General features: G+C 38.8%; 6 protein-coding genes across 11 annotated transcripts in view; all 6 read right to left on the minus strand.

The window, feature by feature from the left end:
• Positions 1-1,965, minus strand: part of msh5 (mutS homolog 5) — a 14,943-nt gene extending 12,978 nt beyond the window's left edge. For 2 of the 4 annotated variants that reach the window (XM_005738602.2, XM_005738600.2), the window contains exons 1-4: positions 1,724-1,962; positions 1,002-1,106; positions 769-892; positions 528-608 (exon numbers count right to left, since the gene is read on the minus strand). In XM_005738602.2, the coding sequence (XP_005738659.1) occupies positions 528-608; positions 769-892; positions 1,002-1,094 (298 nt within the window). In that variant the 5' untranslated portion in view covers positions 1,095-1,106; positions 1,724-1,962. Of the gene's footprint in view, positions 1-527; positions 609-768; positions 893-1,001; positions 1,107-1,692 lie in introns of all 4 variants that reach the window. The other 2 variants (XM_005738601.2, XM_013912260.1) reach the window with 2 other exon arrangements.
• Positions 1,966-3,221: 1,256 nt separating this feature from the next.
• Positions 3,222-6,559, minus strand: LOC102205548 (SPRY domain-containing SOCS box protein 1). Its single transcript, XM_005738603.1, has 3 exons — positions 6,117-6,559; positions 3,724-4,515; positions 3,222-3,627 (listed from the first exon to the last, which is right to left on the minus strand). Exons 2-3 carry the CDS (start codon positions 4,469-4,471, stop codon positions 3,497-3,499), a joined length of 879 nt encoding a protein of 292 aa, XP_005738660.1. The 5' UTR covers positions 4,472-4,515; positions 6,117-6,559; the 3' UTR covers positions 3,222-3,496.
• A 3,487-nt stretch (positions 6,560-10,046) lies between these two features.
• LOC102212261 (rano class II histocompatibility antigen, A beta chain-like) lies at positions 10,047-13,478 on the minus strand. Its single transcript, XM_005738623.1, has 6 exons — positions 13,474-13,478; positions 11,702-11,826; positions 11,268-11,528; positions 10,569-10,850; positions 10,342-10,452; positions 10,047-10,085 (listed from the first exon to the last, which is right to left on the minus strand). The coding sequence occupies exons 1-6, from the start codon at positions 13,476-13,478 to the stop codon at positions 10,072-10,074; spliced, it is 798 nt and encodes a 265-aa protein (XP_005738680.1). The 3' UTR covers positions 10,047-10,071.
• Positions 13,479-16,629: 3,151 nt separating this feature from the next.
• Positions 16,630-20,390, minus strand: LOC102206689 (H-2 class II histocompatibility antigen, E-S beta chain-like). The gene is made up of 5 exons (XM_005738606.1): positions 20,277-20,390; positions 19,826-20,086; positions 17,825-18,106; positions 17,598-17,708; positions 16,630-17,349 (listed from the first exon to the last, which is right to left on the minus strand). The coding sequence occupies exons 1-5, from the start codon at positions 20,332-20,334 to the stop codon at positions 17,324-17,326; spliced, it is 738 nt and encodes a 245-aa protein (XP_005738663.1). The 5' UTR covers positions 20,335-20,390; the 3' UTR covers positions 16,630-17,323.
• A 464-nt stretch (positions 20,391-20,854) lies between these two features.
• Positions 20,855-23,894, minus strand: LOC102206390 (H-2 class II histocompatibility antigen, A-U alpha chain-like). 2 transcript variants are annotated; one of them, XM_013912223.1, is made up of 5 exons: positions 23,745-23,894; positions 22,927-23,032; positions 22,160-22,423; positions 21,790-22,071; positions 20,855-21,700 (listed from the first exon to the last, which is right to left on the minus strand). In XM_013912223.1, exons 2-5 carry the CDS (start codon positions 23,006-23,008, stop codon positions 21,558-21,560), a joined length of 771 nt encoding a protein of 256 aa, XP_013767677.1. In that variant the 5' UTR covers positions 23,009-23,032; positions 23,745-23,894; the 3' UTR covers positions 20,855-21,557. The 2 variants fall into 2 exon arrangements, with proteins under 2 accessions (XP_013767677.1, XP_005738662.1); XM_005738605.1 differs by lacking the exon at positions 23,745-23,894 and having other exon boundaries at positions 22,927-23,342.
• Positions 23,895-25,388: 1,494 nt separating this feature from the next.
• The window catches only part of LOC102206101 (rano class II histocompatibility antigen, A beta chain-like), a 3,452-nt gene continuing 1,686 nt past the window's right edge, over positions 25,389-27,154 (minus strand). Inside the window, exons 4-7 of one of the 2 annotated variants that reach the window (XM_013912222.1) lie at positions 26,885-27,144; positions 25,876-25,986; positions 25,754-25,779; positions 25,389-25,655 (exon numbers count right to left, since the gene is read on the minus strand). In XM_013912222.1, the coding sequence (XP_013767676.1) occupies positions 25,629-25,655; positions 25,754-25,779; positions 25,876-25,986; positions 26,885-27,144 (424 nt within the window). In that variant the 3' untranslated portion in view covers positions 25,389-25,628. The remainder of the gene's footprint in view (positions 25,656-25,753; positions 25,780-25,875; positions 25,987-26,884; positions 27,145-27,154) is intronic. The other variant, XM_005738604.2, reaches the window with a different exon arrangement.

Raw genomic sequence — 27,154 nt, forward strand, 5'->3', positions numbered from 1 at the left:
TCCCACCGGGAGGAGGCCCCGGGGCAGACCCAGGACACGCTGGAGAGATTATATCTCTCGGCTGGCCTGGGAACGCCTTGGTGTTCCCCCGGATAAGCTAGAGGTCTGGGTTTCTCTGCTTAGGCTGCTGCCCCTGCGACCCGGGCCCGGATAAAGTGGAAGAAGATAGATGGATGGATGAACTTTATTTGAGCACTCAAAGTATTTTCTTAGTGCAAACCTCACAACACTCACATTGTAATGGGTTCGGTGTCTTGCCCAAAGATACTTCGACATACATACTGGAGGAGCCAGGGATCAAACCACGACCTTCCAACTGGTAGAGCCACAGGCACCCCGGGAACAGGATGTTTAAAAACTGCACCACTGACTTACCACACGGGCTGGTTTCAGTGTCAGACATACCTCAACCTCATTCCTCTGACCCAGACCACATGTACCACACCACGTCTTAAAAGAAACTGTCTAAAAGGTCTTTCTGTTTTCCCTCTTTCGTGGTAAGATAAGTATCATCTCCCAAAGCTCACCTAACTGTTGCAAAAAGAGAGTCATGGAGCGCTCCTGCTTTGCACTGGTGATAATTACATGGGGACTAACCTCCTGAATGACTGTAAAACAGAGAAAAAGAGAGTTTATGGCAACGCAAGTGTTTTTTGTTTTTTGTTTAACACATACTGTAAGTCTCCCTGAGGGTTTTACAATTTACCATTGTGTGGAGATAAGTGTATCGATTCTACAATACCTGCCTCATACAGGTGCATTGCTTACCTCTCACCAGTAGGTGGAGCTCTTGGTTGTCGGGCGTGTCCGGCATGTAGTGTAAAGATGAGTCCTGACTGTCATAGAAGCAGAGGCCCACCTGCCCATGCTGGACCAAAACACTCAGTAAAACCTGGAAAACAGACATGCAAACGTGTAAGTTTGACTGCCCTCAAACTCTCATATAACTCCCATATAACATTAAATGAGTGCTGCTGGTGAATGTGAAAATCAGAGCTTACTGCAGGAGAGTCCTCCTCATCTTCTTCTTCAAAACTGCCAGAAGGTCCAAAAACCACACCTCCTCCTCTAAGGTTATCAAGAGCTGCTGCCATGAATAATTAATTCTACAAGGACAAGTCAGATTAAAGTAATTTGGAGTCACCCGATAAATCCAATATTCATTGTATTTTATGTTTTATGTTCTTCTCTGTCTTTTCTGCCTCCTTAGGGAAATATGGAGCCATTTAACTGCTAAATGAGTCACTCTCATTAACAGGCTGTCCAAGGCTGTCTGCCTTGCACTTTAGTGCTGAGCAGGGTGGGTTTTTAGAGCTTTTTCACTTTAAATAGCTTACTACTACTGATGCTTAAAGAAAACCATGGCTTCCTAAAACAACTAAACTGCAAGTCAGACAAAAATACCTTTTTGAAACTCGCTAGGGGGTCCTTTAAAGATAAAAACAAAACATGGAATTATATTACAGACATTATTATGATAATAATTGAAATTATTGTAGCTCCAGTTAGCTTGTTGGGCTAACGATGTAAGCTAGCTCGTTTAGGTTAACTATAACTTACTTATATTTTTATTTAGAAACCGGCTATAGAATTAAATTTGTTTTAGAGTACTGCCACGTCAATAAATCTTTTATATAACTGATAGAGTCCAGCTTATAACAGAAATGAGACTGATAAAATAACTTTAACAACCTTTAACAGTGCTTGTTTTCCACAAACTCACCTTCAAGTGCTCAAAGGCGCCTTCCCGGTTGCCATAACAACCACATCTCTCTCGCTATTAGTTCTGTACAATTAATCAGTTCAGAAAGCTCTTTCAACATATGAAACCTTTTTGTTTGTCTGTCTAGCTATCTGTACTCTATGTAGCATAGGTGTGGGGTGGTTGATGGTTGGAGTGTACAGCTGATGGGATTACTGCATCCACTCCTGGTAGGACTCCAAACACGACTTTTTTGTGGATTACGTCGATGGAGAGGAGGTGCCTGTATGAAGGATTTAAACATGTCCTGCATGCAAGCATCGATCAGCAGGATTAGCAAACTTCAAGTAATTTGTCTGCCACCTGCAGAGGGAGCATCTGGTTCTTAGCAGGTGAGCAACAACACACAACACATCACACTGTGTGATTATTTATTCAACAAAAACGAAGGCAAAATAAAGAAGTGTGTGAAAAAATAAGTACAAAGCAGCCAGGTGACTGATTAACTGATCATCAGTAAGTGTGAGAACCTCTATAAAAGCTTAATTTTTGACAGTTTGTTGGCCTCCAGCGTTACAGTGTGTGTTAACACAATATTAAGGAGGAAAAACATCAGCAATCATCTTAAAGAAGCAACTGGTGCTGCCCATCAATGTGGGGCGGTTTATAAAGTCATTTCCAAACAATCTACCGGTAAACTCCATTATTCTATAGTGAGGAAGATTATTCACAAATGGAAAACACTGAAAGTAGTTGCCAATCTTCACAGGACTTAATTTCCCAGGAAATTAACCCCAAGATCAGATCAAAAAACCCAAGAGCTACCTTTCAAACTCTACATGCCTCAGCATGTTAAATGGTAATGTTTATGACAGCACAATTAGAAACCTGATTCAAATTCTGTGCTGGGACCTTAGGGGAGCTGAGCTGTGATGCAACGCTGTAAGTTCCCACATTCCTCCAGAACGATGCGAGAGACTGATGAAGTAATATAGAAAACCATTACTTCAAGTTATTGCTGCTAAAGGTGGTTTTATAAGCAACTGAATCGTGGGCTGTGCTTAGTTTTTCATACACTGCTTCTGCATTGTGGTCTAGTTTTTGTTACGTAATGACATGTTATAAAATCTTATGTGCTGTTGTTTTTAAGGTCGTAGTTAAATAATATTAGAACCTGGACCTGGTATGTCCTGATTGATAAAACCTTAGAATTAAAGAGGGTGTATTATTGCTAATGTCACAATATATCCTAAATTACAACTACAAACAAATGTGTGGAAGTATGGGCATGTTACAGTATACAGGAATAATATGAGTACACTGTATATGAGACAGGCTTTCAGTCACTTAAACAAAATTAAGTATATATCTATCCTGCCACTGTACTTGGCTTCTTATGCTGGTTGAAAACATTACATCAGTATTTCCATACAAATAATTTTATATTCCTTATTGGATCTGAGCTTTATTGTCAAAACCAAACATTGTGGTTTGTGAAAGGACAGGAAAAGAATAAAAATCACTTGAAACAGCTCATTTATTAGATACACAAAAGAAGAAACCAGACCTGTACCACACAGAACTGCCTCTAAATCCCCCAAATTTCTTTTAAAAATATTACAAAACATCTATAAACATACACATTTGTAATAAATAAGATAAAAAATAATTATACTAGTGCATATAATGTAAGATTTACAGAATTTACGTCAGTATTTCATAGAAAAGGGAATGGATCCTTGGTAAACTGTAGTAACTGATAATAATATCCATCTTGTCAGTTTGCATGGAAGATTAATGACTGGAAGCCAGGCAGCGCTGGAGAAAAGGGGGTAGAGGCAATTTGTCCATATGTTTTAACCTTTTCTGTCCTAAATTCTGACGAATCGACAGTCCACATAAAGCCATGAGGGATGGAGGATCTCCTGAGAACAAGCCAGAAACAACATAGTTTAGTATAAGGCTGTGTTTTATCTTAATATTTCTGCGTACAAAGACAAATAAATAAATGAGGCACTCACGTGTAGAACCATTCATGTAGCGCAGTCGAATGCAGGCTCCTCCTCTCACACTGCTCACTGTTGGGAACAGCTCCACATCTCGAGGGAGGTCCTTAAAAGCTACGCCAAGGAAGCTGCCATTGACAACAAAACCCAGAGTCCCGGCATCGGCATCCAGAACCAGCAGGACACGCTCAGGAATGAGGAGAGGTGTTTGTGCCATCTTTGCACTTGATGAAGAGGAGGACTGTGACTTTGAATCAGCTGCCATCTCAGAGTGACACCTCTTACTCCCATTTTCTGGGTAAAGCTTCAGAGTTTGCCCACCATGCCAGAGCTGATTGGTTTTGAGCTCCCATCCCCAGGACTGTGAATCTGCTCCCACCAGCACATTGTACCCTGAAGACTGCAGGGGACAGTCCTGCCTCGAAATGCCCACGACGGCATGAGTCCCTCTGTGTTCGGGCCTCCACACCACCTCCCAGACATGAAGTCCACTCTTCACTCCTATCTCCGCCCTCACGCCATCGCTGCTAAGCTCAGCGGGTGAGCGGGTCGCTTCCTGTTTGCAGGGGGACAGCAGGAAGTGAAGAGAACGGTGGACTGTGCTCCAGTGTGAACGACTGTCTCCTGGGGAAACTGGAGGGGAGTTCAGCGTAACTGCAAGGCGAGAGGAGGTTGGGACGGCCAGTGGGAGGAATGCTGATGACAAAAACGGAGGCCTGTCGGCTGTCCTGCTGCAAAACCAACGTGACAGACTCAGACCCATCAGTGCAAACGGCAGGGTCACTCCTATGTCTTGTCAGAGGTGAACTATGGAGAACAACAAAAAAACAAAATGCGACTTATTAAACCTTAGATATGCAGTCATTAGAGAAAGAAAGTTTGAAAAACGAATTGGAAGCTTAATGCTTCCATAGAAATTAAGAGTGTAAGTAGCAGCCAGGTCCTGCTCATCAAATGTACTTAATTAACTGATCATCAGCAAGCATGAGCACTTCTATAAAAGCAAAAGGTTTTCAGTTTGCTGGTCTGGAGCATTCACAGTGTGGAGGTTAAAAACCCTCATTCAGACTCAGAAGGCAGGCAGGATTAAACAAACAATGAGCCTTAGTCCATGAAACAAAGTCCAAAAGGCAAAGCAAAAAGTCAGTCCACATAAACATCACAAGCGAACAAAAATGACATCTAAAACAGGCAGAACCAAAGACTTGACAAGTACAGGATGACCCAAGAAAGGCGAACATTTCTCTGTTGTTGAAAATGTCAACTGCGAAAATAAAGCTGCCAGATAAATGGACAGAGGAGCAGAAGTCCAAAGCAGTTTGGCATGAAAATATACAAATAGTTCAAATGTGTCCTTAAGTACAGTCCTTGAGTATAGGACTAAGTGCAAAGGTGTCATATATTTAGAACTCATAACATTACTCAGTGAGAAATGCCTCCGTCAACGGTGGGTCTATTTAATTTAAAAACCATGAAATATGTGGTAAAAGTAATTATCTCAGAAACACAGTGTTCTCAGTTTGCAGCAGGATAAAAGGAGGAGGTGGTTTGATATGAGAATATATATTCCAGAAAATGAACAAAGTTCTGAGCCCCTGGATAGTGTTGTTTGGTTTTTAGAAATATTTTTGCTAACTAATCCTGAGTTTCAGTTACACAGCTGAGAAGATTGCCTAAGTTTATCTTACAACAGCGATGCATATATGTGTTAGAAAAAATGTAGTGCTTCTATCATGGATTTCTCTGTCTTAATCTACTTTCCTGGCAACTTTGTATAGTTTTTACAGGAATTGGAACATTGGTGTAGCAGGGGATACTAGGAAGCTGTATTTCAACATTATACACTTGGATTTTTTGTTGAAAATTATTTGATAATTATTTATGACAGTTACAGTTTTTATATTTAAATATAGTATTTAAACACGTTTAAATAGCTTAAAGCATATTTTTAGCAATAATGAAACAAATACAATGTTAAGGAACAGACAAGGGTGGCCAATTAAGCTAAAAAAAAGGGGGGGGGGGTAGCATAAAAATTGCTGAAATTTTTTTTGTTAACTACATGAAATATAAAGGAAACAAATAGTTTTATAAATAAATGCAGATTTGTTAAAGGTTAAGAAGGGTACTTCTCCGAACATGATACAAATGCTCTATAATAAAATTCACCAGAATTGAGGAGATCGGGTGTTAGATGCACAAACTTTTGGGGGAAGGATCCTCAGACCTCTTAATGATATCCTCCCAATAAAGCCAGACCTACTCCCGTGTATTTATTTAACGTCACATGTTAAGGTGGAGCAGAATAAAGTGAACTAGAAGAATACAGTAGTTTAAAAAAAAAAAAAGACAGAAAGTCTCCATCGAGCTAAGCAAACAGTGTAGACAGGGACTTCTATCAGCCTTACCCGCTGGTGTGGCTCCTTCTCTGGTGCTCATGAGGAGATTTCCTTCACAAACCCTCCGCCTGGTTCCCTATCTGAGCTTATATGAGGCTCTTATCAAGCATCTCCTGCGTCTTATCGCCGCTCGGTAACGTAACCGCTCCGGTGTTTTGGTGATGCTTCTCGACTCGACCTCCGGAACGGGAACAGCACAGTCCTGTCACTGCAGTCTGACGCCTGCAGAGATGCAGTGACAAGGACGAGAGAGCCGTGACGCTGTTTGTTGTTTATCTGCAGCCCTCATCACTTTCCGTCTTTATTTCTCCCTCCACTTTTTTTTTTATCGCGTCCGGTAGTGGATGTAAACATAAATGGCGAAACATAGGAAGAGAATCAGACTCGGACATTTAATCAACAAGAAGAGAAAAATAAAATAAAACCCGAAGCGGCTCATCGTTTGACAGAGCGCAGGCGCATCAGGGGACTGTGGGTCCTGAAGCCCTCTGTGCTGTCTTACAGACATGTGACGCACTAGAGCGCACTTTGGACAGAAGCTTCGAGCAAATAAAGATATATACTGATATATCTGCGTCCACAGACAACAGATTATAGATATATACTGCGTTTAGAGACAACACTTCTGACACTAAGATAGGATATTTATTTATCACAGGGCTATGAAACTCCTCTGTTACAGCAGTTAGATTAGCTACAGTACGTAACTCGTTAGACTACAATGCAATACTACATGTTTCATATTTAATTAAAGTTGGTGTGTGTGTCCGTGTGTAAGAATGAGTTGTGTGGTTATGTGGATGTGAATTATGTGGATACGTGGGACTCTATTCAGTCCAAACAGAGAGAACTAAATAAATAAGGGTGTAGGGTTAAAATAAACTGTTAACATGTGAGAACAGTTGATACCTCCATGGACAGATGTGTTGCTCTCAGGCTGTTGTGATATTTGATACCACAAGTTACTACATGTGAAAGATGTATCTGTGATTATCCGTGACCGATAACGGTTTGTTCAGTGATCAGCCGATCACAGAGCCGACTTTCCTGATCAGTTTATTCAGTCTGTCGGGTCTATCAGCTCTGACGCTGCTCCCCCAGCAGACCACAGTAAAGTACACCGCACTCACCACAACAGAGGAACAGAAAATCTCAGAAAACTCATATCAAAGATCTCAGCTTAATTATGAAATAGAGCCTGCTCATCCCCTGTGTCGGTCTTCCAGTTTAGCATCTTTGGATCACCACCAATAAAATTTTGTGTTACTGATGTTTTTAATAGTTGTTTTATGATTTATTTATTTTTTTGGCAAATTAGAGATTTAGAGATTAATAATATAAAATTTGCTGCAAGAAAGTGACCATTATTCCAGCAAATTGAAATAATAATGAATGAAGTATTCACATGCTCCCATTTGTTGGCCTTCCTAAGACCTTTAGAAATATGATCCTAGCTGTGAATCTCTGAATGCAACTCCCTGATGTATTTATAACCCTAAAACCCTGCAGACCATATTAACACAGTAATTCAATTCTGGCTTATTTATATAGTACCAAATCACAACAGTCGCTTCAAGGTGCTTTATATTGTAAGGTAAAGGCCGTTCAGTATTCTGGAGAAAACCTCAACAATCAAACAACACCCTACCAGCACGCACTTTGTGATGGCAGGAAGGAAAAGCTCCCTTTTTGTCAAGGTAGCGCTGTGTGGTAGGCAGGAGTAGGACCCAAACCCAGGACTCATAACACAGAGGGATAAAGAAAATATTTTATTTGCTGTAAAATCCAAACACTAAATACAAGGAAACAAAAACCTAAAACTGGAAACTAGGAATTACAAGGAATCTGAGAAGCACAGAGGAAACATAGCGATGTGGGACAACACAACAACAAGCAGAGGACGACAGAGGACATAAATACACAGAAGACAATTAGAGGATGGGAAACAGGAGGGATCACAGCTGGAAGTAATCAGACACAATTAGACACAGAGGAAGAAAAACTGAACACACTGAACAGCAACACAGCTGTCCCCCAACACAGCTGTCCCAAACCATCAACACGGCAACACACTGAACACAGGATGGGAGACTGTCAAAATAAAAAAGGAAACACAGAGAGGGTGAAAAGGATGACGAACTGGGGAGAACACAGACGAGACCAAGACAACCAGAGCACAAAAGGGAACAGGCTAAATGAACAAGAACCTAAGAATTAGAAATACAAATGATTAAACTGGGAAGAGCAAGGAAACTGAAACATGATTAAAACTAATTCAAAGAATATAAATTAAACCAGAAAACACACACACGGAGTCACAGACCCAGGACCGTGACACTATTAACAGAAAGAAACGTTCAGCAGAACCAGGCTCAGGGAAGCCCATCAGCTCATCGTGGGGCTTCCCTGAGTCTGGTTCTGCTCGAGGTTTCGAAGAAAGAGAAGATAAAAAGGGCAAGTAAAGCACAGGAAGATGGGACAAAACAAAGCCTGTTGCTTTTGTTTGAGCCTTTAGGATTTGCCATCCTATCTTCTGTACTTAAACAACTAATCAGCATGGCCAGCAGTCTCATCTATAAGACACTACTGAGGGCTTCTTTAACCCACAGATTACCAAAAATACCCACAGGAGAGCAGGAGAGGGGCACATAGCTTTGTTTACCACAGGAAAGAAAATGGAAAAAGAAAAACTGCTGAGCTTCATAAATGATAAATGATTTCAGGTTTTTGGAATGAAGATAAAGTAGATAAATCAGACTTCTCGCAGATTTCTCTAAATTCAGCTTTGAAACCTGTGGGAATGTCGATATATGAATTGAGAGAGAAAAATTAGCAGAGATAACTCAGCAGAGTTCTGTTTACGAACACCTGCTTTAAAGTATTTTTCAGTATCCAAAACCATTAAACCAATGTCTTTAACACAGCTGATTTTATTGTAGAGACATTATATGTGTCGGCTATGATGACATAAAATCAGGACACTTCACTAATTTGACTTTAACATACATGAACATTTGATAATGAGATTTTACTGATTTCTGCTGCTCACCTGACTTCATAAATACTCACATCCACAGAGTTGGTTGTCTTCTAGTAGTCTGTAGCCCTGCTCTGTTATTTCAATTCAATTTTTATTGTATTCTGTGGAGTTCTTGGCTGAGCATCCTCAAATAAACAACAACACATGACATATCACACCAAGTCATTATTTATTGAACAAAAACTAAGCCAAAACCAAATACATAGCAAGTACAAAAGCTTATAAAGAAGAACTTCTAGCAGTAATGGTTTTCTGTGATAGCCTCACATTTAACTCCAAAAGTAGCCAGTTAGCATATTTGCTTGCAAGAGAAGTATATGAGTTATAAGTATGAGCTTATGTCCAGCTGGCGTTATCAAGACGTGGCATAATTTTTAAAACTTGTCAGAATGACTGAATGTAGAAAAATATATAAATATTTAAATTTGTAGTCACTATCGTTTCATCTAAGTGAAAATGGTTGCAGACCTTCAATACAGCGACGTCGCTGACAAGAACATTTACAGCACAGAGAAATCTACATAAATTAATGAAATATATCAATGTAATATAAATGCAAATATAATAGTTCAACTTGCCTTTTTTAATTTATAGTGATGGTTCATAAAAGTCACAACTGTTAACCTTTTCCCTGAAACTTCACCTCACTTGTTTAACACTAGTGTACACCACAGCGTACAAGATTATGAATAACAATAACAACAAGTCACAAACTTCATATATATATCATAAATAATTGTATGCATTTCAATCTGAGTGTAAAAGTCTGATTTAATCTCCATCCTTCCATCACTTAACTACTTCAGGGTGGTGGTGGTGGGGCTGGAGCCCAGGTGTCACAGGGTGAGAGGTAGGTGACCTGGAGAGGTCACCAGTCTGTTGCAGGGCATTTAATCCACCTTAAACCTCATTTTTCCCACCATTTCAGTTAGATCGGCCTGTAGAATAAATAAAAAACAACAGAGTTGAAATTTGTTCATTTTAGATTGCAGACATTTTGTGTTAATGTGTTAAAACGTTAAAGTAAAAACTGCAGCTGCTACGGTAACCGTGACAGAGTTAGAAGTGGGAATAATGACTGTTAGAGTGAAATGGGGAATAATCAGCACACTGCTTACATTAACTAATGCAATTACCCAAGTTACAGTTTCAGATTTTGTCGTTCGAGTTTTTTTTTTTGTTTATGTGTCTCACCTGTGGCCTTCCTCTTGTAGAAAATAACTCCAATAATTGGAAACACCAAAGCCAGCAGCAGCCCTGCTGCACCAACAGCAATCTTATTCCTCCCTGCTTCAGTTATTGGCACTAAAAACACATTTATCACTGTGTTAGATATATACACTTATTCAATATGTCTTATTTTAGAAGGATAACACCAATATGAGTTCTACTGATAAACTCTCCTCCAATCACTCTCTTACCCCAGTCATAAACCTTGGGCTCTGTGAGGCTGGCATGCTCCACCACGCAGCTGATTTTCTCTCCAGGTTTCGATGAAATCTCGATGTAGGAGTGAATCTGGTAGAGCCAGTTTCCGTTGGGTAGTTCATCAGTGGAAGTCACATTAGATGTTGCCTCCTTTCCGTCCCTCAGCCACGTCAGTTTGATTTGTTTGGGATAAAAGTTGTACGCGCTGCACATGAACAAGCCTGGATGTTTGCTATCTGCTGACTCAACTAACCTCAGCCTGACAATGGGCTTCACTGGAGGAAAGAACAGACAGAGCTATTTAATATAAAATGAAATATCATCAGTTAATACACTGATACTGGACTAATAACACTAAGTTTCTGTAATTATTTAGATTACAGTCAGACATGTGTAACAGTGGAACAGATGAAGAGTTTCAGGAGCTGCATTTTGCCGCGTATGTTGTCCTGATTCTAAAAAAAAAACATTGCAGGTGTTTCGACGATGATACATGAATGCTTTTCACTAAGGAAATGATCTGAACACTTCTTTCAGCCCACTTGATGAACAGATTCCTGCAATCATTCCCTCATAAAGTTCTTAAAACGTTTTCAGAAAAGCTGCTCTAAAGCATCAAGTTGTTTCTAAAGAGACCCCAGAGTGAGCAGGCTGCTGAACCCTAAAACATCATTAGTTTCAGCTGTGCTCACCTGGTCTTGAAAGAATGTCCAACACGAGTGGGATGTTGGTTCTGCACTTCTCTTTGTTCTTTTTCTCATGTTCCAGGAAACCTTTGTTTTTATTGAGATTGTCTGCAATTTCTTTAGTTTTCTCTGTGTAGCCGACATATTTCCCCAAAGTGCTGTTGTACTGGCCCAGAAGCATCTTATTCAAGTAGACTTGCGCCAGATAAACAACATCATCTTTAGAAGTAAACAGGCAACGGATCACACCGTAACCAAAGTAAGCATCTGTAACACAAAGTCAACAATTAGCCAATATGGAAATGCTCATGTTTTTTTTATCTTCTCACACACAACAAAAGCACCAGTTTAAGGTTTGCTTGTATTTTTATTTCTCTAATGATATCATTGTTGTATTGTTGTAACACAAACAATACAGTTTATATATTAAAGTTTCTTACCCGCTGTTGAAAATATCAAGAGCACATGTGGTAGTATCAAAAAGTTGTGAGTGTGCATGGTGACGAACACGAAATGACGAATGAAAGTAGCAATCAATCTGATCTTCTCGCATAAGGAAGTGAATCTGCAGCTTGAGTAACAATAAACTTTTTAAAGAGTAGGCGTGGTGCTCTGTGTATGTATGTGGTGTGATTTATTTTCACCCTAACTGCTGGATTTGTGCAGACTGTAAAAACTTGTGTAAAATTTCACCTGAAGCTGGTTTAAACTGTTTTTGAAACCATACAGGAAGGCCATAACACACCTGTTTGATATCCAAGCAGTGGTGCCTTCATCATGGAAAGAAAAAAGAAGGTTTTTGTAAGCGATAAAAGAAAGAACTGTGCTTGAGATGAATTAGTATTCAAAATTTGCTTCATTTCCCCGCTATGGCAATTTATTACAGTGCAAACAAGGAATTTAGTTCTAAAATCAGAACTCTAGCATATGGTGTTATGTATTTCAAGTTGGAGTAAATTCCTAGCAGTAACGCCCTCTTTCAGTTTAAAATAACCTAAAGAAAAATTACTGCTGCAGGTCTGATATTTGTATCTTAATATTGTGCAGCGAATTGCTCAGACACTGGATGGCCGTTTTTGGTTTAGCTGAAATTGATGGAAGGTGGGTTGAAATGATTCACAAAGCCGATCAGGCTATTTTCAACCCCCAGCTCAACTTCTTCAGCAAGACAGAGGATGCTCTCAGGGGGTCTGTGGTGGGTTTAAAAACAACTAAGATCCATCATATCTTACCAGTTATGTTACATCAAAGATAAATGAAGTAAACAGCAGTAAAACTCATGTACCTTTTTCCTCCAGTGGATTTTTCTGTATTTTTCTGTAATGTATAACACATTTGTTTTCTGTGTTCTCAGATCTCCAGATATTTGACTTGGGTTAATCATAAGATAGGTGGGCACTGTGTATACAACCCCATGTCTTTTATAATCAACATTAAAAAAGCTCTTCAGCCTTGAATTTACTTAACTTATATCATTGTCAAAACAGGTCACTATTGCAACTGAGAATAAAAACTTAAATAATAAATATATAAATTTATGTCAATAGAAAATTAGACGAACAAGGTCGTTCTGTTTAACTCTCGGGTATTTGGTTGTCTAGAGAAACATCAAAAGACGCCCATTGAAAGGTGAAATTTGAAGGAATGTCAGGAACTCATTCTTAGATTGATTATTATGACCACAGGCCGCTTCATGTGTGAGTGGCCATTGTCAGGAAATTCAACATTGTCCAATTCAAGGCCACACATTTAATCTCTGTCTGGTCAATGAAAATAACAGACTGATCACACCTTACTTCCTAGGTTCCTTCCTGTAACGGAGACATTCTGAATTTGTCAGTGATTACATAAACAGTTCTTGCATCATCAGCCAGAAATATGAGAAATTACACAAGGCTATGCGTAATACACCACATTCCTCGGTTTTTACCACAGTTTTAGTCCAAAACTTTCTAACTTCCTTGTAACACGTGTGATAAGAATGACTACACACAAGCAGCAGAAACCCAAAAAGCAGAAGTTGGTGTGTCAGGACCAAGGTGTTGCAATCACAGCTGCAGGGTTCGCAGGTCCCTGTGGATTTACTTTGGTAACGAAAGAAGTTACATCCAGTCCTTCTCACTAAAATGCACAAAATACTTTGAAACATTCCATCCTCATAAACATCTGCAAAGAAGATTTGAATCACTGTTTACCAAACTGCACTGTTTACCTCATAGTTTATGGCTTCTTCTTTTCTGCCTTTGCTGGCATGTTACGGAGTTTGTTTTAACAACAACACATTAAATGCTTTGACAAGTCTCTTTTTACTTCACTAAAACCACTTAGTGAAGGAATTTAAGTTGTTCGGGTTAAACCAGATTGGTTTTTAAAGAGTCTGATGATAAGCTAAAGCAAAAAAAATTAACTGTGCCTACATGAGTAATATCAATAAGAAGATTGGTACTCAAGGTTTCTTAGCAGAATATTACAAAGCATCACACTGCCTCTGCAGGCCCAGCTTCTTACCAAAAGGTGTCCTCGCAGCTACCTTACTGGCTCTGTCTGTCTGGTAATATTCTGGTTGTAAGGTTGTAAATATTTTTGCAACAGGACTCAGCTCTCTTACTGTGTTATTGAAGAGCATACAGTCAGATTTAATTCAACTAGATAAACGATAACTAGAAAAACTAACATCCGTTTAAATATAAGATTCGTTTTTAGTACTTGGATGATTCCTTTGCAGTCAGTAAAGGCCTGAAGTCTAGAATCAATAGACACCAAATGGATTTTCTTTCATTTGAGATGCTCATCCAGGCCTTTACTGCAGCTGTTCTCAGTATTGCTTGCTTGGGGGTCTCTCTGCCTTAAGTCTTGTCTTCAAAAACTAAAATTCTTCTGCAATTATACAGAATTTCCTGGAGGAACCCACCCGAGGGATTAATAGCTTTATCTAATCTAATCTAAAAAGCATGCTCTGTTGGGTTGAGATCAGATGACTGAATTGATGAAGCTGTTTTCCTGCAGTCTGAGAGCAATGGGCCTTTTGTTAAAATAATATGGTACTGTGAGGTCTGTAAATTTACACAATGTGTAACAAGCGGGAACCACTAGATGTCAGCAGATAGCCGTCAGTTCTGCTTTCTTATCCTAACTATAGTGGCCAATGTAGGACAAACATGTTTTAGTCAGGCAAGAGATCAAAAACACAAAATTTAGAATGCCCCCCACAACAGCTGCAGCTGACCAACGTATTTCCACCACTGTTTAAAAAAAACAAAAAACAAATGCAATCAAGTAATGGTCAGTTAGATAGTTTTCAGTACTTTATGTTTTAATCCCAGAGTCACTTCAAAAACTCTGGCCACCTACCATCTGTAGTGTATTCAGATATGAAAGTGACTCTGGACCAGATTCACCCCAGAGCTTTTTTGCTATCTCTGAAAGACTGTCAGTTCACTGTTTATCTCAGTTTTCAATACCAGGTGAGAAGCATCCACCTGGCATTTACAGTTCAGGACAGAAACAACTTTAGTGAAGGTGACAAATGATCTTATGGCGCTCTGACAATGGACTCATCTCTGTGCTCGTCCTGCTAGACCATAATATTCTATTAGAGCGATTAGAGCATGCTGTAGGTATTACAGATAGTGTTGTATCATATCTAATGCACTCCAGTTTATTCATGTAAATGGAGAGTCTTCTTCACACACTGAGAGTAATTATGGAGTGCCACAGGTTTCCGTGCTGGGACCAATTCTCTTTACATTATACATGCTTCCCTTTAGGTAGCTCTATCAGAAGGCATAGCATACATTTTCACTGCTATGTGGATGACACCCAGCTTTATCTATCCATGAAGCCAGGAAACACACACCAATTAGTTAAACTGCAGGAAAATCTTAAAGACAAAAAGATCTGGATGACCTCTAATTTTCTGTTTCTAATTTCAGATAAAACCAAGGTTATTATACTCTGCCCTGAAAATCTTAGAAATATGGTATCTAACCAGATTCTTACACTTGATGGCATTACCTTGGCCTCCAATTACACTGTGAGGAACCTTGGAGTCATTTTAGACCATGAAATGTCCTTCAGTGCACGTATTAAAAAATATGTAGGACTGCTTTGTTCCATTTGCACAACATCTCTAAAATTAGAAATATCCTGTCTCAGAGTGACGCTGAAAAACTAGTTCATGCATTTATTACTTCTAGGCTGGACTACTGCAATCGTTATTATCAGGATACCCTAAAAACTCCCTGAAAAACCTTCGGTTAATCCAAAATGCTGCAGTACGAGAAAGAGAGAGCATATTTCTCCTGTATTGGCTTCCCTTCATTGGCTCCCTGTTAAATCCAGAATTTAATTCAAAATGCTGCTCCTCACACACAAGGTCTTAAATAATCAGGCCCCATCTTATTTTAATGAACCCACATTTCACTCTCGGACTGCGGGCTTGCTTGTGGTTCCTAGAGTATTTAAAAGTAGAGTGTGAGGCAGAGCTTTTAGCTTTCAGGCCCCTCATATTTGGAATCAGTTTCCAATATCTCCAATATTTCCAATAGTTTGTATTCGGGAGACAGATACTATCTATGCTTTTAAGATTAGGTTTAAAACTTTCCTTGTTGCCAAGCATATAGTTAGGCCTGGATCAGGTGTAGACTGCTAGGGGGATTCCCATGATGCATTGAATTGATTGATTGACTGATTAATTAATGTCTTTTGTCCTGTCTTCCTCCCCTCACCCTGGTCGCAGCAGATGGCTGCCCCTTCCTGAGCCTGGTTCTGTTGGAGGTTTCTTCCTGACAAAAGGGAGTTCTTTCTTCCCACTATCCCCAAAAGTGCTTGCTCATAAGGGGTCATATGATTGTTGGGTTGTTCTCTGTATGTGTTATTGTATGGTTTAGCTTTTCATATAAAGCGCCTTGAGGTGACTGCTGTGTCTACTGTAAAAACTTCAGCCTCTGCTGTTGAGACGGACTACACCATGATGCTACTGCCACCATGCTTCACAAACACGAACATCTCTGATTGCTTTTGTGCAGCAACACATGTTCTGCACTGTTTGTCTTTACTGTCTTTATAACTAAAAAATGACCAGCAGATGGCAACAAAAATTAATATCATATGCATAGATTTAAGTTTTTAATGATTTTACTATTACCTACTGTGATTACCTTTAAAATTCTTAATTCATAACCTTTTTTAGTTAACGTTAACGTGATGACTTCACCACACAACTCAGTTTATCGTATATTTTATATATTTAAAACTTATGAAGAAGGCATCATCAATACAATTATGTAGGGTAATATATTTTATTTTATAAATATACCACTTAATACAAAATGTAAAAACAGTGGTGAAAAAAACTTAGTATACCGGTTCTATTTTTCTTTTCCTTTTGAGTTTTTGTTTCATTTTTCCTTTGTAGTCCAGACCAAATTCAACCCCCTGCTGAGATCAGGTTAATTTTGATATTTCACATCAAATAATCCTTATCCTGCCACATTGCTTTTGAACAACTGGGCCCTACGAACCCAACGGTATCCAGTTCACACTTGACAAAGAAAAGCATGAAATCTTTAAGTTAAAACAGCTGGAACAAGAAAATGAAGAACATATTGCACGATGCAGTTTCACATTAAGTCTATAAATAAATCAGCTTGTTAGAATAACTGAATGACTAGATTAATAAAATATATCTCTTTTATCCAAGCCCCAGATATATATTTTTAACATTTTCAGTAATATTAATAAAACATTTCACAATCAAGTAGACCTTCAAAACAGCAGCATCTCTGTCAACATGAACATTTACAGCCCACACTCTGAGAAATCTAAATAAATAAATTAAATCATTAGTTACATTGTTAATTTAGTTGTGATGTTTTATAAACAAAAGTCTTAAGTCATATGTTTTTTTTCCTTTTTTTGCTGAATATTTCTGAATTCTCCAGTCTAAATGCACAAAGTATATGTGTCTTCCCAGTTGGCAAACTCAAAATTGACTTTTTTCCATTTGCTGCCATCGTTTCTTAGATGATTCCACCTTCGGACAGTACCTCCAAACAGGTAGATTAACTTGTTGGCACCAATATCCGGCCTATACAATAATAACAAGAAGACAGAGTTAAAATGTATTGGTTTTAAATAACAATAATTTTGTGTTAATGTGTTAAAATTGCAGCTGCTACAAAGTGCGGTAGAGTTAGATGTGGAAATAATGACTGTTAGAGTGAACAGCTTGTTACCTACAGAGCAATTAAACTAGTTATTCCTTAAATGTACTTATATAATTGCTCAGGTTACAGATAGAGACATTAAGGAGGTCACGTTTGTCATGTTTCTCACTTGTAGTGTTCCGCTTGTAGAAAACAGCTCCACTGAGTACAAACACCAAACCCAGCAGCAGCCCTGCTACACCTATAGCAATCTTATTCTTCTCTGCCTCGGATGTTGGATCTGAAAACACATGTATCACTATATTACATTTATAAACTGTGAATTTAATAAGTCTTATTTAATAAGATCATAAACCAGGATGAGGTCCAAGAATAAGCTTCCTTTCACTGTCTTACCCCAGTCATAAAATTTGGGCTCCATGAGGCTGGCGTGCTCCACCATGCAACTGATGTTCTCTCCAGGTTTGGGTATAATCTCCAGGTAGGAGTGAATCTGGTAGAGCCAGTTTCCGTTGGGTAGTTCATCAGTGGAAGTCACATTAGATGTTGCCTCCTTTCCGTCCCTCAGCCACGTCAGTTTGATTTGTTTGGGATAAAAGTTGTACGCGCTGCACATCAACATGCCTGGATGTTCACTTTCTGGTGACTCAGCTAACCTCAGCTTGACTGTGGGCTCAACTTGTGGAAAGAACAGACAGTCAGAACGATTTGGTGTAAAATTAAATACCATCAATTAACACTGATTAGGCATTGCAGCAATAACACAGTTTCTGTAATGAGCCTTATATCCTTCTCTGGAGCTTCAGTTTTCCTGTAATCCTCTATTCCGATAGAGGATGGCGTGTTACCAGTCGGGCAAAAACCAAACCAAACCAATCAGATTTAAATGAAAAAAATTCACAAAGAAAGCACAACAAAGCACCCTCAAGTGCACTAAAGAGTAAACAGTTAAATATGTAGTATTAAAAATGAGGTCTCTGTCTTCTAAGCCCCTGTGAGTAAATTATTTGATAATTGACAAACATATTGATTTGCTCCTATTACAAAGACTTGGTTCCAGCAGATAGTTGAAATTAATCAAACCCCTGAGCAATACTAACTGTGAGAATCCTCAAAGCACAGACCAAAGAGGAGGAGTGGCAGCAATCTTCCACTAAAGCTTTGAATAGATCCAGATTTACAACTTATTAGATTTCATTTGAAAGCAGAACTCTTAGCATTGTAAACTCTAATCGGAAAACTCAGTTTTATTTGCTGTTAACTATCATTCATATGGCCCTTACTCACAGTTCCTAGGTGAATTCTTAGACTTTCTAATTTAGTCCTCAGCTCTAATAAAATAATTATAGTAGGTCATTTTAATATCCATGTATATGCTGATGATGACCGTCTCAAAATTGCATTTAACCTGTTAGTAGACTCAATTCTCTCAAAATGTTATAGACCCCACCCACCACATTAATCTGGATCGTGTGGGAAAGGTGGCATTAAACATTTAACAGTATTCCCAGTAAAACCCTCTGTTTGATTAAGCTTATAATTTGGGCTGAATCTTTTCACTCGGAACATTCCCTTAATTAATAAACTACGCTGCATCATTGCTTTCAGATCTTCAGGTTTATCTCTGGCTCTCTTCCACATTGTGTCTTTTGTCCTGTCTCTCTTCCCTCACCCCTGACTGTTCAGTGGTTTTTGGTATGTTTTTTCAAATTTTCGCTGATATTCCTCGCCATTCTGTCTCCTTGTTTCCTGGTCATGAATTCTCTGTTAGCTCTGTTGTTTCGACTAACTGTTTTATTTCGGGAACTGCTTTTTCTTTCGTGTCCTCTGAGCTGTTTACTTTCAGTCTAGGGTTTTCTCATTTCTCTAATTTGTCTATCCGTCTTCCTGCTCGTGACCAGGGTTAACAGAGGGACATCTTAATTCCTAAAATGCATCAAGAGGGCTGAAGAGCAGTAACTAAGCACGCAGGGTTGTTTCCTTTATGGAAGTGTTTTCACTTTCAACATTTAAAAGAGATGGCGCACAAATCAGGAGAGATTTTCATTCATCAGTTTGGAGTGTATAAGGAAGTTGAACACAGGGAGGTAATGATAACTCCACACAAATCCACAGGTTGGGTTAAAACTAGGAACCTTCTTTCTGTGAGGCGACAGTGCAAAACACCGCAGCACTGTTAGTAATTTTCAAAAACTTACCAGTCACAGGATTCAGTCACTGATTCAGTCACCAGCAATCTTTTTCTCACGTTCTTAAAAAACATTTTAGGGAAAGTCCCTGTAGAGCACCAAGCTGTTACCTAGTGCTTTATTGATATCACAGAAATAAGAAGTGTAACTATCAATGGCTGCTGGAATCTAAAACATCGTTAGAGTTTCAGAGTTTTTCTATGCTCACCTGGTCTTGAAAGCACATCAAACACTAGCGGGACGTTGGTTCTGCACTTCTGTTCGTTCTTTTTTTCTTGTTCCAAGAAACGTTGGTTTTTGTTGAGTTCATCTGCAATTTCTTTCATTTTCTCTGTGTAGCCGACATATTTCCCCAAAGTGCTGTTGTACTGACCCTGAAGCACCTTATTAAAGTAGAGCTGTGCCAGATAAACAACATCATCTTTGGAAGTAAACAGGCAACGAATCAACCCGTAACCAAAGTAAGCATCTGTAACACAAAGTCAACAATTAGCTGATGCCGAAATGCTCACGTGTGTTGTCTTCTCACACACAACGCAAGCGCCAGTTCGACAATCTTAAACGTTAGCTTGTGTTTACTAAATAACACAAATGAATCAAACGTCTTTTTTATTTTTACTGTAAGACCGATAAACAGCTATTATCTTGAAGTTACCTACCTGCTCTTGAAAATAAGAGGAACACACTTGTTAGCAGTAAAGTGCAGCGAATATGCATGGTGAAAAAATAGGAATCACGAATAAAAATAGGAAGAAGTCTGATCTTGTTGCAGAAGGAAGTGAATCGCCAGATTGAGCAACAGTATTGTTATGCAGGCTTTTAGTAGGCGTGGTGCTCTGTGGGACATGATTTACTTCTATAGTCGGATTTGTGCAGACAGTAAAGCTTTTTTTAAACACTGACAAGCCTTAATTTTTATGTAATATCCACAGTTAACCCTGATTTGTTTGAATTACTAAACACAACCCAAAACAAGTATTTCTCCAGTCTGAAGTTACTAAAAAGATTTATATTTGATTTTATTAAACTTATTGGTTTTGCATTTATCTGAACACTAGCAGGCTAGCAGCTTATATCTATATCTATAGCATATCAGGAAATATGTTTTTATTTATTTGTAATAATACTGATTTTAATGGCCGATGTGTTTATTTAATGGGACATCAGAGCTTTACGGGTTTTGTAACCAAAGATAAAGAGCTGAAAGACAATAGTCATTTTTTTCAACAAAGATTTCTTTATTTTGCTGGTATAGAAGAGAAGATTAAATAACAATCAAAGTTACATAAACAATAAAGCTGGTGTTTGGTTACAGACAAAAATTAGCTTCATTGCCCAGCTATGGCAAACTATATTTATTGTGCATATAATGCAAACATTTTAATCCAGTCTTCACTACTTGAGAAAACCTTGTTGCATTTTACTGCTGCCTCCTAGAGACTCTGTTTTAGCACATTTTATTTAAAATTCATAATAACAAGCTACTTCTCACTGCTTTTGTGTCTGAAGCACAGCCAGCAACTCCATATCTCTTACTTGGCAAACTTTTCTGCCCTTCCTGACACAACCCCCAAGGGATTTGTGTCTCATGCCAGGATCAAACCAGAGATCTTCTGCTTGTTAGAAGAATGTGCAAACCACTACACTGCAGAGCTACTACTGCAGAAAATGACTACATGTTAACTAAAAGTGCTGCAACAGCCCAAGCAAACAGCAGCAATTTAAATAAGGAAATAAAAAGTCAAATGGCCTTTTGAATTTCCTGTGTGAATCTGAAACACTTCTCACAATAAAGACTGGATGTGATTAGTGGATACTGTTTCATTACAGTTAATTTTTAACCTTTGGACTGACCTAATTGTTGAATTGTTTATTGAATGAACCATGACTTTGTGCCCCAGTTTTGTTGTTTATTTGTGTGATTTTCATGTGTGGAATCTCTAAGATAGATATTGTTTTTTGTTTTCAAGTCCTTTTACAATTAAAAATGTTCCCGTTGCCACTCCCAGCAGGCCCAGAGTCAGGCCCACTGCACAGAAAACATCCAGTCCATGACTTTCATGGCTTTTCATTATTTCTGTTTCTGCAGAAGAAGAAAAAAAAGAACATAATTACTGACTACAGTAAACAAATCTTTTCATTTTATTTTTATTCATTAGGGCAAATATTTACCCCAGATTCTTGTTTGGGGTGTCTCCAGTGCCGAGTGCTCCACGGTGCAGCTGTAAATGTCGCCCTCGCTTGGAGTGAACACCAGAGTTGAGAACTGGTGGAAGGTTTGATCTTTATTGGGAAAATACCGACTGAGCAACACCCCCTCAGACACTGGATGACCATTTTTGGTCCAAGTAACATTGATGTCAGGTGGATAGAAGTAATTCACAAAGCAGATCAGGCTGTTTTCAACTCCCAGCTCGACTTCATCTGCAGGGTAAAGCATGCTTGCGGGGGGGTCTGTGGTAGGATCAAACATAATTAACCTCATCAGATCTTATCAGCAATGTTACAACATGAAGTTAACACAAGAATAAAAATCCTTTACCTTTATCTTCAGGTGGATTTTTCTCCTCTACTGTCCAGTATGACAGAAGTGCTGGACATGCTCTCTTGGCTTTTTGTGCATTGTTATATACATTCAAATTCTGAAATGTTTCACTTGGGTTAAATATAAAATACCGGGGCACCGTGTATACAACTTCATGTCTTTCGAAATCTGTATACATAAGCTCCTCAGCATCAAATTCAAACTGTGCCTCAGTTCTCCCATCAACAAAGCAGGCCACGACATAGGTAATTTCATGTGAAACTGAGAAAAAAGACAAAAAAATGCAAACAAGAGAATAACAATAAATGTATTAGTATGAACAGAATAGAACAGAATAGCCCTTTATTTTCACTGTACATAAAATATAAAGAGTAAGACAGGAGTATTAAATAACAGACTAAAGGAAAATAAAGGAAACATGTAACACATTTCATAACATCAAATCATGTGTTTCCAGAGTGTCCGGCTTGTAATGCAGGTTAACGCATGAATGAACCCAGGTGGAAGCACAATCCTAACCTCATGCAGTGCAGTTAATGATCTAATATAATACTACACAGAAAAATAGGACTGCATCACGAAGAGCAGTGATGAAATACATGCCAGTGAAGCTGGGGTGTTATTGTTAACCTCACAGTAGTATTAGTGAACAAGAAAATTCAAGTTACCAGACGACTTGAGAAGGAGACAAATTGAGAAAATTCAAACATACATTGAATAGTATGAGTTTATAGTAAAGGAGTAAATTAGAAATTCATCCTTACTTTGAGAGAAGACGCAGAAGCTGTTGAGCAGCAGGATTACGAGAGCAGAGCGCCTCATGTGTGAGCTGCAGGTGGCCATCATCGGAAATTCCCCCACTGCTCCAAACTGAACAAAATGCAAACTACGATCTCTTTCAGGGTCAGTTAACAATAAAGCCCGGCTACACCTTCTTAACACATGACCACTGATGGTAATGCAGCAGTCTAACCGGTTGAACAGGCGAGATACCTCAGAGAGATCGTTTGCCAGTAGCTACATAACTTTCGTGCATTCACTGTCATACAGAAAAGTTGCCTCCGAAATTCACATGATGTTATGAAAGTTTTTACACCATCTTTTCGGCTTTACCGCAGTTCTGCTCCACATTTCAATACTTTCCGGCTTCCTTATCCTGCTGTTGAAGCTCATTCTGAGGTTTTTGTTCTAAGATGGGTCACATGTTTAGTTTCCTCAAAAAAGAGGAACCGTCAAAAAAACAAAAAAACAAAACTGCACTATAAGCTGAAGACCTTGCTTATAAACACACACACACACACACACACGCGCACACATACACATTAGGGTATAAAATCCTTTCCCTCTTGTAGTTTAGAGAGAAAAATCAGTGTCTCCTATACTCCTAAATTGTGGTTCTCATTTAATAATAATGAAACGATGATGGTTTTATCCACGTTAAGCCACAGAAATCTGTACGTTTGAATTTTTTAAGTATACAGAAGTAGTAAAAACCCTGAAAGCAGAAGTGGTGTATAATGAATGAAGTGAGTGTCCACAGTTGCAGGGTTCACAGGTCCCTGTGGATTTCTCATGTTCTCACCAAAATGCCCTGTGTACTTTCAGACACGCTGGAGGCATTTCCATTTTTCTTAAATATTTCCAAAGGAGATCTGCAGTGAACTTTCCTTTCACTGCAGTGTTACGTCATGGTTTCTGGCTGCTTCTTCTCTGCCTTTGTCGGTTTTTTGTTGACTTTGATGGAACAGCTGATCCAGTGATTACTGACAAACCTGACTGCAATTAGCCTAAAGTCTGTTCCTTTTTTAAAAAAGTTTACTTCCTTGAAAACATTTCCAAGCAACAGCAGAGTTACGTTTTTAAGTTTAACCAGCTTACAGTGTTTTATAGTGAATAGTAATAAGTTAAAGCAAAAGAAATTCTTATTGGAGCTCTTCATTGAATTTCTTTCTTTATTTTTGGACTTGCTGTTTCAGAACAAAGACATCAAACAAATCCTTCCCGAACTATATTTTCGGTGTGGCAGGGTGTGTCATCCTGGACAGAATTCACTGCCAACAGCGAATGTTATTGACTGACAGTAAATGCTCTGCATCAGTGTTTAATCTACATTAAGGATCAAAGTAACATCCACATGACTGGTTTTCTGGCTGAATATTACATTGTATCACTGCCCCTGTTGGCTAGTCTTCCTACTATAACGTATCAAGTTTTTACAATAAGGAAATTTGTATTTATGTATGAATTATTTGTATATTTTCTAACTGGGGACAGCTTGTTTTATTTGCAAAAAGCACATTATTTTTCACTCAGCAGCCTTTTTATAAGGTATAACTTACTAGTATCACATCGCCTTCAGAGCTGCTTTAATGTTTGATGGCACAGATGCCTCAGAGAATTGCCTGATCCACCACATACCAAAGGTTCTCTGTTGGACTGACATCTATTCACTTGGAGGCCATTTGAGGACAGTGAACTAAATTTTGTGTTCAAGAAAACAGTTTGAGATGATCTCAGCTTTGTGACATGGTGTGTTATCCTGGTGGAAGCAGCCAGCAGAAGGTACACCATGGTTATACTGTTAGAAAAATATCACAAGCATTGTTACACCACCAGCAGGCTGAACTGTTGATACAAGGTAGGGTGGATCCAGGCTTTCATGTTTTTTACACCACGGTCTGACTCTACCATCTGAATTTTGCAGCAGAAATCAACTCATCAGACCAGGCTGCAGTTTTCAAATCTTCTATTGTCCACTTTTGAGCCTGTAACATTTGTTCCTGTTCTTAACTGACAGGTGTGGTACTCAGTGTGGGCTTCTGCTGCTGCAGTGCTTTTTCTTTTGCAAACCTCGGTTGTATCGAGTGGTTATTTTAGTTACTGAGGCCTTCCTATGAGCCCAAAGCCATTCTGTTCTCAACCTCTAACATCTACAAAACATTTAAACCCAAAGAACTGGCGCTGATTGGATATTTTCTCTTTTTCAGACCATCCTCTGTAAAACCCCAGAGACAGTTGGAAAAATCTCAGTACATCAATAGTTTTTGAAGTACTCAAGTTGGTTAAATCACCTGTCTCCCTTTTGATTTAACCATGTTTACATGCCTAAGTGCATTAAGATGCTGCCATGTGATTAGTGATTATTATGCCCTTACTGACCATTTCCTGTTTTCACCCCGCAGTGCTTTACAGCTGCCATTTTCGACATGTGCTGAAGGTTTTTTTAAATTCTTCTTTCCAAAATGAAGCAGACAGGAAACAGTACACAGCTGTTTGCTGGTGGAAGCTCAGCTGATGTGATTCAGAGTTTGGATCAAGTTTACAGTGTGAGGAGAAAATGTGGATGATGTGAGTCTCTGTGCGTCTGTGAAAAGCTCAGACGGCAGTTTAAGGACAAGCAAGTCGACCACAACGTTTTACATAATCAGAACCAAAATCTCAGTGAAATCCAAAAGGCTGCTCCGACTCAAAGTGTGTCATCGGGGTATAAAACCTGCAGAAAAAAGAAAAAGAGATTTATTATAGTCTGGTAGATGTTTCCACATCTGTTTCAAAGTGATGGAAAAATAACTGTTAAATATAAACATCTACCTCGGTTGTTGACACCATGACCCGCCCTGCAGAAAGGTTCAACATTTTTATCAATAAATCTTATCAGTAGATGCTGTCATGACAAAAACATTCTTTTATGTTTATTAGAAAGAATCTCTCACCACTGGATTTCTTCTTGTAGTAAATGAGCCCAGCAAATGAAAACACCAAACCCAGCAGGAGCCCTGCTGCACCAACAGCAATCTTATCTCTCCCTGAGTCAGGCGATGGTTCTGAAAACACATTTATCAGCAGCAGCAGATTACATCTACATATTTTACACTGATATATATCAAATATATGAATCATGAGTCAATCAGATGACAATACTTTTACTCTATTAATAACTCTAAAGTGCATTAGACTACAATGTGTTGTACATTCATGCAGTATTTTATTAATCTTCCTCATGTGGATGGCCAGTTTAGAAGTACCAGCTGACCTAGAGTAACATGCTTGCCTTTGGACTTGAGGAGGAAGCTGGAGTAACTAGAGGAAGCCCACACACGCACAGGGAGAAACTGCATACAGAAAGGCCTGGCCAACCAGGAGTTTCAAACCAGGAACCTGCTTGCTGTGAGGTGACAGTGTTAACCACATCACTGCTATGTCGCTAAATCCTCTCGGCCGTTTTTAATGTGTGGAAAAATCAGCCTTCTACTCTGTGAATTCCTCGTTGATGTTTTCTCATAAAATGTCAAATGAATACATGCTGAAAAATGTTGATTGTATAGATCCAAGAATAAAGCAAAGTCACATTTGAATGATAATCAATTTGACTTGACTGAAAATACCGGTAGAAAAATGTACTTAAATCATTTGGAGTAAATGTAAGTGGAATTTACTTATTATTAAGTAAATTTGCTTTAAGATAACATGTCCAAAATAGCATGAAACACCTTTTAGAACATCTCTTGTCTTAAGCTGACAAGTTTCTTGTTTTACGCAAACAAAAAGCAGAAAATTTGCATTTGGTTCAGTTGTATTTAGTATCAGCTAACTATATTTTATGTTTAAGCTCTCACTGAGTTGATTTAGATGTGCAAACCTGTAAAATGAAGTAACTAATGAAATACTGTGTAATTTTCTAATCTAAAGCTCAGATACAGGTGGCATTAAATACTCTCTTACCCCAGTCATATATCAGGGGCTTCATGAGGGTTGCATGCTCCACCATGCATGAGATTTTTTCCTCAGGTGTGGGTGTATACTCCAAGAAGGAATGGATCTGGTAGAGCCAGTTTCCATTTGGCAGCTCCTTGGTGGAAGTCACATCAGTTGTTGTCTGCTTTCCGTCTCTGAGCCACGTTAGTTTGATTTGTTTTGGGTAAAAGTTGTACGCGCTGCAGACGAGCATGCTTGGATGTCTGCTGTCTGCTGCATCCACAGACCTCAGCCAAA

The sequence above is a fragment of the Pundamilia nyererei genome, unplaced genomic scaffold (genome assembly GCF_000239375.1).
Source record: "Pundamilia nyererei isolate P.nyererei 1_Seehausen unplaced genomic scaffold, PunNye1.0 scaffold00084, whole genome shotgun sequence".
NCBI lineage: Eukaryota > Metazoa > Chordata > Actinopteri > Cichliformes > Cichlidae > Pundamilia > Pundamilia nyererei.